The sequence below is a fragment of the Sinocyclocheilus grahami genome, unplaced genomic scaffold, assembly GCF_001515645.1.
Source record: "Sinocyclocheilus grahami isolate Dianchi unplaced genomic scaffold, SAMN03320097.WGS_v1.1 scaffold214.1, whole genome shotgun sequence".
NCBI lineage: Eukaryota > Metazoa > Chordata > Actinopteri > Cypriniformes > Cyprinidae > Sinocyclocheilus > Sinocyclocheilus grahami.
In genome coordinates this window covers 818,140-827,268 of record NW_015505393.1, presented here as the reverse complement: position 1 = coordinate 827,268, position 9,129 = coordinate 818,140, and the positions used below count along the sequence as shown (strand labels likewise).

At 36.1% G+C, this 9,129-nt stretch overlaps 1 protein-coding gene across 1 annotated transcript in view; it reads right to left on the bottom strand.

Moving 5' to 3' along the window:
- LOC107596084 (CLIP-associating protein 1-like) overlaps window positions 1–9,129 on the bottom strand; it is a 77,824-nt gene that overhangs the window by 21,847 nt on the left and 46,848 nt on the right. Inside the window, exons 9-20 of the mRNA XM_016286702.1 lie at window positions 7,531–7,607; window positions 7,342–7,434; window positions 7,087–7,232; window positions 6,404–6,539; window positions 5,377–5,447; window positions 5,205–5,264; window positions 4,643–4,720; window positions 4,313–4,480; window positions 3,224–3,270; window positions 2,945–3,115; window positions 1,950–1,973; window positions 636–743 (exon numbers count right to left, since the gene is read on the bottom strand). Of these exons, the coding sequence (XP_016142188.1) occupies window positions 636–743; window positions 1,950–1,973; window positions 2,945–3,115; window positions 3,224–3,270; window positions 4,313–4,480; window positions 4,643–4,720; window positions 5,205–5,264; window positions 5,377–5,447; window positions 6,404–6,539; window positions 7,087–7,232; window positions 7,342–7,434; window positions 7,531–7,607 (1,179 nt within the window). The remainder of the gene's footprint in view (window positions 1–635; window positions 744–1,949; window positions 1,974–2,944; window positions 3,116–3,223; window positions 3,271–4,312; window positions 4,481–4,642; window positions 4,721–5,204; window positions 5,265–5,376; window positions 5,448–6,403; window positions 6,540–7,086; window positions 7,233–7,341; window positions 7,435–7,530; window positions 7,608–9,129) is intronic.

Genomic DNA, 9,129 nt, shown 5'->3' with positions numbered 1-9,129 from the left:
CACACCTCTGTGTATATATATATATATATATATATATATATATATATATATATATATATATATACAAATTTTAATTAATTTCTTAATTACAGAAATAAAAATAATAACTTAATTGTTATTATTATAATGCCACAATCAAAACTGTCAATTTTATTGTCAAAACAAAGAAATTGTGGAGTGATATGAGACATGAAATTTTCATAGCTGTATATAGCAGCTTAAAAATACAGTTTAGTGGCCATTATATGTAAATATATGCCAGCTGAATGTTGAGACAGCAGAATGAATGATCAGAATAAAGTATTTCAGAGAGCCATGTAATAGTGTTTGTTAATTTTATTAACAAAAATTAACACTGCAACATATGCACAATATAACACTAAAGCTTTTAGTACTAAAGCCATGGTAGATTATAAACAATACCATGCTATGGTTCTTTAAAATTGAGGAAAAAAAATTAACTTAAATGATTTTAGCAAATGGCTGCAATATAACAAAGAGTGAAAAATTTAAGGGGGTCTGAATACTTTCCGTACCCACTGTAACACTAAAGCTTTTAGTACTAAAGCCATGGTAGATTATAAACAATACCATGCTATGGTTCTTTAAAAAAATCCATTCACACAGACACTTACGTTGGGACTGAGAGACCACTTTAGCTCTGCTTCGACCACGGCTGTCTGTAACAGTGCTGTTGGCGCTGACCGTACTCCCTGAGCTCTGCCTTCTCGTCCGCACACGACCTGTAGGTAAAAAAAAAACAGAGCGTGAGATGAGGTGACAAAATGCCTGAGAGGAAGGGAGAGATTTAGAGTGACTGACACAAAAACAGACAGACTGAGGTTTTAACAACAAGGGATGAGGACAAACAAAGAGATTTCCCTGATGAAAACAATCAAAATATACTGACTGAAAGGAATTACATGGCATGCTCTACTGAGAAGACTGGTGTACAAATAAACGCAACACAGAATATTATTAGCTCTTGAGCAAACATATTTATCAAATCATACACTACCATTCAAATGTTTGGGGGTCAATAAAATTTTCTTTTTGGAAAATGTATACTTTTGTTCATCATGGATGCATTAAATTGACCAAAAGTGACAGTAAAGACATTTATAACATTGCAAAAGATTTCAATTTCAAATAAATGCTGTTGTTTTGAAATTTCTATTCATCAAGACACCTAAAAAAATGTATCATGGTTTCCACAAAAATATTAAGCAGCACAACAGTTTTAAAAATTGATAAAAAATAAGAAATGTTTCTTGAGAACCAGATTAACATATTAGATTTATTTCTGAGGGATCAGGTGACACTGAAGTTTAGAGTAATGGCTGCAATGAAAACAGTTATTTTAAAATGCAAGTATATTTCACAATCTTTCTATTTGTACTGTATTTTTTTAAATAAATGAAGCATAAGAGAAATTCTGCAAAAATATATAAAAAAATCTTACCAACCTTTTGAACGGTAGTGCAGCTACTGAGATCTTGTAAACCAAAACAATACATTTATTTTTTTGACACAAATTTCCTGTATGAAACTGTGATTCCTGTATGGAACAGCGATTTTGTATGTTCTCTATGCTAATCTCAGAAGAAAGCATAAACTAAACCATTACCACACCTGTATACATGGTTCCCACACTTTTGGCCAATTAATTTTAACGACTGTTTTCAAGGCATACAAGTACCAGTGACACATAACAGATAATAGGAAGTACAAGGGACCATTTTCATCACACTGAACTACTGTTGATATTTATTGTCAAGAAGAGGGGGGGCTATATCATGCAAACAGGTCATGCAGACCACTAGCATAGTCAGATCGCCAGGTGTACAGTTGATTATCGACAAATGGGACAAAAATCACTGCTCGAATCCCTCCGACAGCACAGAGCGTGGACATTCACACTCACACACACACACACACACACATCTTACCATCTATTTTACCAGGTGCACCGTCTTTGGGGCAAAAACACAAAAATAAAAGCAGGGGAGTGCAGGGTGGAGGAGAGGAGAGGCATAAGAGGCAGAGGTTAGAGTCAGTTAAGCCCATGGAAGCGTGGAAGACAGGGATCTGCTCAGAAACAGGCTTTGCACAGAAGCACGTGGGAGCTAGTGAGTGTGACTGTGGGTAAGGAAATAAAATCTCTTTGATCATTCATAAGGAATCATGGGATTAGAAAACAGTACAGAGAAAATATTATAAAGACAAAAGTAACAAAGAAAGTTAGTGGTCAAACGTTAAGTGGTGAGTTCTTGGACGAATATGGAATATTTCTCACGAGGACCAATTCATTATAAAGCTCCAACCTTCTCTTCTGCCCTCTGCTGAAAAACTAATATTGAGAAAACCAAAAGATTTTTTCATTGAAGTAATAAGCCACAAAATAATGTGTTACAATGATTTTACACTGTAGTGCAAAAGGTGTGGCTTCCTGCTTTAATAAGATGACAAAAAGAGCAATATGATAAATGAAAATGTAGCTCAAAAAAAAAAAAGAAAAGAAAGAAATTATAAGCAATACTTAGCCAAGAAATTACAAAAGACATGTTGAATAATTAATTTTATTATTATTAATAATACTACTATTCCAGGAAGTAATATCTAAGTTACTCCAAACACAGTCTTATCCGATCAGAATTTAAAGTCATAACAATCCGTTTTATAAAAATATTATTCTCGCTTTTAAAATAACTAGACTAAACTTTCATTTAAAAAAAAAAAACCCTTATGGGATGATAAATCTGTGGCACACACTCGTCGTTTGTTCCTCATCACAGAGCAGCTTAATAGCATCTATGGTGCCCATCAGTTTTATTAATGGGCCGCTGCAGCCATAAAAGCCACTGATTTTTATGGCTGTTTTATTAAAATTCCTAATTAAGGATGAAAGAGGAGAAAAGATGGATAGAGTGTGATGGGGTCTCACCCAGGGAGGCGTAGGAGCCTGGAGGCAGAGCTGCAGCAGAGCTCAAGGGAGATGGGGAGGTTGCAGTGGACATGCGAGATTTGGCACTGGAGGCGGCATTCACGTCTATGTCGCTGCGGGAACGCTGGAGGGCACCAGGGGTTGAGGACACCCTAGAGCTGATCACTTTACCTGAGAAAACGTTACACAGACAAGAGTTACAGACAAGGCAAAATGGCATGCTTGTTTACATGTATACATCAGTGCTAAGCATCAGTAAAAAAGTGTTACTTTACTTACTTCTTGTAGCAGGGCCTCCAATGACACTCTTCACTGACAGCGGTCGACTGCAAGAATGTAATTAAAAAGATTTTAGCAACAGCAGTACAATAAGAATAGAGTGAATAAAATGGCAATGAAATTAATCAGTAATTTTTATTTAGGAAGCAAATGTTTATATTGTGTGAATAGTGTTTGCTGCTTTTGATAGCAGATTGTGATCATTAGAGCTGTCACTCATCACACTGATGCTAACACAAGATGATTTCACAGAACAACAAGGAGACAATGTAACAGATGCTGCAGTCTAATATTGAAGATGAGATAACTGCTTCATGCTCAGCATGCTAGGAAGCATAATCAACAATCTGTCATCAGCCAGCTGGCAAATATTTCAGCAGCTTCAACAGGGACAGCCATAACTCACAGTTTTTGATAGCATGGGATAGCAACCACCACAGAGCCAGCAGTATTATTTAAAATCACTGAACTACATAGTTATACATTACCATTCAAAAGTTTGGGTTCAGTAAGACCAGAAGAGTCAGAAAGACTCTTTTGCTGACCAAGGCTGAATTTATTTAATCTAAAATGCATTAAAAGACTTTATAAAAGACATATAAAAGACCAGTTATATTGTCAAATACCATTAAAATGTAAAATTAACTGTTTTTTATTTTAATATATTTGAATATGTACTTTATTCTTGTGAGGGCAAAGCTGAATTTCCAGCAGCCATTACTCCATTCTTTAGTGTCACACGGTCCTTCAGAAATCATTCTAATATGCTGATTTGATGTTTAAAAAACTATTATAACTTTTTTGAAAACAGTTGTGCTACTAAATATTTTTGTGGGAAATGTGATAAAATTTTTTCAGGATTATTTGATGAATAGAAAGTTCAAAAGAACTGCATTTATTTAAAATATAAATATAAAAACAAAAAAAAACATAACCCAAACGATTGAACAGTAGTTTAAAGTATATATAGCTATATGTGAAAATATAGTCAAAACAACAATGCAGATACAATGTTTGCTTTTGTATGAACTATTTTGTAAAGATGTACCAATTCATGTATGGTGGTAGTGAAATGTGTGCATGTCTCACTTGAGGCTCTCCTGTGAGCTTGAGGAGGAGCGGTCAGACTGCGGTAGAGACACTATGCTGTCAGAACTCTTGAGGTGAGATTGGAGGGCTTTCTGATAGGTCGACTCCAACGCCTGAAACAGGTGCTCTGCCTCTCGACTGTAATGGCCATGGAATCCCCAGTAACACCTACAAAACAAATGAACATCCTCAAAAAAAAAAACACAGAAATTATGAAGACTAATACAAACGTTAAATGCATTATCAAATCAAATAATACATAAATGAACATTTCAAAGTACTGGTTATGCAACATCTAACCAAACAAAACAAAAAGGCAAACTGACTTACTTTCTGGCCACAGATCTGGCCTCTGAGTCAGCGTCATGGATCCCCTTCTTGATGGTCTCAGTGAGAACCGCCACATGCCTGGGGTAGTAGGGAAACATGATGAATACTTCTGTTTCTTACAGTCTGCAGAACCAACAGTGAATTCACTCTGTCTCCTTTGAAACTTTCTGGACCAGACACCAGACCTTTTTCTCAGTTCTCCAAAGGCGGCACAGTGGGAAAGACAAGATAAGGGGAGTCCAGACCTCCTTATAAAAGAGCTCTTGGCTATATTGCCATGGAAACGGCTGGGATGCATGGTTGCCACACATCCCTGGCTCATCAATTCAACCCGCGAAAAGAATCATCAGTTGCCCGTTCAGCCGAGCTTTGATAAGTAACACGTTTTCACCAGTTAAATGTCACAAAAACAGGAAAGGGAGGGTATGATAATTTGTCCGCAGAAGGAATAAACACAAACTCATGCACATACTAAATTCTATGAGATGCATCCTGAGCAAAAAGCACTTCACAACAACTAATAACTTCATTTTCAATACAACATCAATAATTTTCTACTCACCTCTCTAGAGTGTGTGTCTGCCATTCTTGCAATAACAGGTCTAAAAACTCAAAACACCGTCTGATGGGGTGAAATTGAAAAAGTATTTGTATTAGAAGACAATGCTTTTCTAATTTATGCTCTGCAAAAAAAAAAGATTTGCAAACAGTTTTCTCAGGAAGCTATAGTTTACCTTCGAACAGCCACAGATTTAGAAGTGCAGTTGCTGGTGATGATCGGGATAAGGCGTGGGAAGTGTGTTTGCTGAGAAAGACAAAAAAAATCATTACAAATCTTGGTGCTAGAATATTAAACAAAGAAATAAAATATAGAATAGCATATATATCTGTGTTCAAAAGTTTGGGGTTGGTAAGATTGTGTTTTTGAAAGAAGTCTCTTATGCTCACCAAGGCTGCATTTATTTGATCCAAAATACACTAAAACAGTATTATTGTGAAGTATTATTACAATTTATAAAAACTGTTTTCTATTTGAATGTATTATAAAATGTCATTTATTTCTGTGATGGCAAAGCTGACTTTTCTCCAGTCTTCAGAGCAACATTCAGAAATCATTCTAATATCCTGATTTGGTGTTAAGTAACATCTCTTCAAATTATTATTATTATCAATGTTGAAAACAGCTGTGCTGCATTTTTGTGTAAATCAATATACAATTTTTTCAGAATTTTTTGATGAGTAGAACTTTCAAAACAGCAAAATTTATTTGAAATGGAAAAACTTTTGTAACATTATAAATGTCTTAACTGACACATTTGATAAAAATATTACAAAAACGCAATGCTGAAGCCTCTGAAAGGGTCATTAAATACATAGTGAGGAAAATGTCCTACCTAGCCCTTTAAGGCTTTATAGCTCTAATGTAGTGTCTGTTCCAAAAGGTTCCTATTTTTTGGCCAAATACTAAGGAAGCTTTCAATTAACTATATATATATATATTTATTTTATTTTTTTTTGCTTATTGATTTATTGTGTTGTTTTCTGAGCAACATGCCAATATCAAAACTGAGTTACTTCATATAAGCTACTGTAGACAGTAGACAGCCAGGCAGTTTTTGGAACAGAGTTATTGTCACTCTTTTTTATTTATGTATATTTTTTTTATATAGAGGCTACTTAACGCACTAATACATGTGAAAAGAAGAGAAAAAAGTAAAATGTAGAGCATTTTTTAAAAATTGTCTTTTCATCAGAACTCACTCGCAAGATGAGTCGGATGGCTGCCACTCCAGATGTGGCTATAACTTTGGCGCTGTTGGGCACCAAGTTGAGTAGCGTAGGCATGATGCTTTCAGCCCCGTGATCAAATTTATTCCCCAGCACTGAAGACAGATGCCTGAGAGACAGCAAAACCCACCAATCAACAAAACATGAATATAAGTATACGTTAACTTTGGGTCTAGATGGAAATTAATCAAATTTGCGTGACATTAAGGCATGGGACTTGTTTAGATATCCATCAAGTGGCTGCACTTTAGCAGAAGAGCTGTCCTGTACGCTCCAGTCAGCTCGGTTCCACTTCATTAGAAACACATTAAGACCCAGAATAATTAAAGACCCATACTGAGCCATGCTCAATCACAGAGACCCGCACAACAGCTTAATTTGCCCCTTTAAACAGCACTTTTTAAAGCTGTATCCCAATGATATTTGAGATAAAAACATGAAGCGGAATATGATGAAATACCTATAAGACTGGATTTGTGAAAAATTGGCCTGCTGCTGAAGTGTGACTTTGATCAATGAACATCTAAAGGTGGCATCCCACTAGCTGACTCTAAACAAGTCGATTTTGGTAATCGATGTCACACTTTTAACACTATATTAAATAAACATCCTAACAGAGACTGGAAGAAAAATGGTAAGAAAGAATGGCTTCATACCCTAATGTGATACAGGCTTCTCGAACCACTTGGGACCGAAGATCTTTAGCCGACAACTTGAAGGCACCTTCTAAAAGCCGGAGATGTTGAAGGAAACCCTCGTGTTCGGTTGCACCAGCCAGAAGCAGTGACCGCACTTTCTTCAGCTAAATACATGATAAGTTCCTTTAGTGCCTCGCTGAAGACACATTCTTCAAGTTGGAGTGCGCACAATGTCGACAAAAGTATCAGTGAAACTGATCAGGAATAACTTACAGCAGTGACACGGTGTTCCCAGTCTTGCTTGTCATCTGACAGAATTTCACGGATCTTATTCATGGAGTCCTCCAACTCCTTACTGGAATATATCTGAAAACGAACAGCATATTTATTTCTTGCATCATGTGTTTAAATGCAAGGAGTCCATGATAAATAGCATGATCTTTTCAATTAAAGATGCATTACCTGCACTGCAGGTACATCTTCAAAAGTCTTGATAAAATCCTCTACATCCACAGCTCCTGCACTGACACTGTCCTTACCTGAGGAATTACAATCACAAAATTTCAAAAAAGATTTAGTAGTCAGTGCCAATACTGGTGAAATTTTACAATTCTCAATTCTGATACTAAATAATTAGTTTTTAACAAATCTATTGTAAAATGTAAGACCATTTAATTTAAATAATAATAGATTAATATTAGCACTTATTATTATAAATATTAACTAAGCGAATCAAACAATGGAATGTAGTCTTTCAGTATTTCTCAATTAAGTAAATATTGCTTGAAGTTTTTTATGTAATTATGTATAAAAATAAGGCTGGATTTATCGCAAAATATTATTACAATTTAAAATTTGTAACGGGACACACACCTTCCAAAAAGTTAAACTTTTGTCTCATCAGTCCACAGAACATTTGCCCAACATTCTTGGGGATAAACAAGATATTTTTGGCAAATATGAGACAAGCCTTTGTGTTCTTTTTGGTCAGCAGTGGCTTTTGTCTTGGAACTCTCCCATGGATGCCGTTTTTGCCCAGTCTCTTTCTTATTGTTGAATCATGAACACTGACCTTAATTGAGGTAAGTGAGGCCTGCAGTTCTTTAGATGTTGTTCTGGGTTCTTTTATGACCTCCTGGATCAGTGCCATAGTAACGTAGCGTAGTAGCGTCGTTGCGCTCTTGGAGTAATTTTGGTAGGCTGGCCAGTCCTGGGAAGGTTCACCACTGTTACAAATTTTCTCCATTTGTGGATAACGGCTCTGACCGTGGTTCGTTGGAGTCCCAAAGCCTTAGAAATGGCTTCATAACCCTTTCCAGACTGATACATGTCAACTATTTTGTTTCTCATCTGTTCTTGAATTTCTTTAGATCGATGCATGATGTGTTGCTCTTTAAGAATGCTTCACTTTGTCAGACAGGCTCTATTTAAGTGATTTCTTGATTCAACAGGTCTGACAGTAATCAGGCCTGCGTGTGGCTAGTGAAATTTAACTCAGCTTTCTAAAATAATGTGGTTAATCACAGTTCTTTCATGATTTAAGAGGAGGGGCAATTAATTTTTCACGTAGGGCCATTTACAGTGCATTAGATCGTGACAGTGCATGCGTGCATACGAGACAGAGCGAGCGCAGGTTTGGCTAGATGTATTTGGAGGTAATTACTCACATCTCATTCAGCACAAATCCAAATGTTTCCATATTCGCAATGTATTTGAATGTTAAACTATTATTTATAATGTAAACTAGGCTTGTACTTTACACGCATTCGCATATAGACGGAAAAGATCATCCTCTTCACATGAGCAAAAAAGTCCTTGGCATAACAGCAGAGAGGACCGGTATACTACGGTCTATTTAAACTGACCAGAGTAACCTTTTATGTGTTTGGCTGACTATTTTATTTTGATAATGAACAGACTGCGATGTAAGTTTGAATTGCTAGAATATGTGGGGTGTGTGCGTGCGAGGCGCCGATGCGATCGAACAGCTGAAACATTTTGCACACTCACAATAAAAACAAGATTTGTGCTTTTGCAAAATAAAGCAAACAAACAGAATGC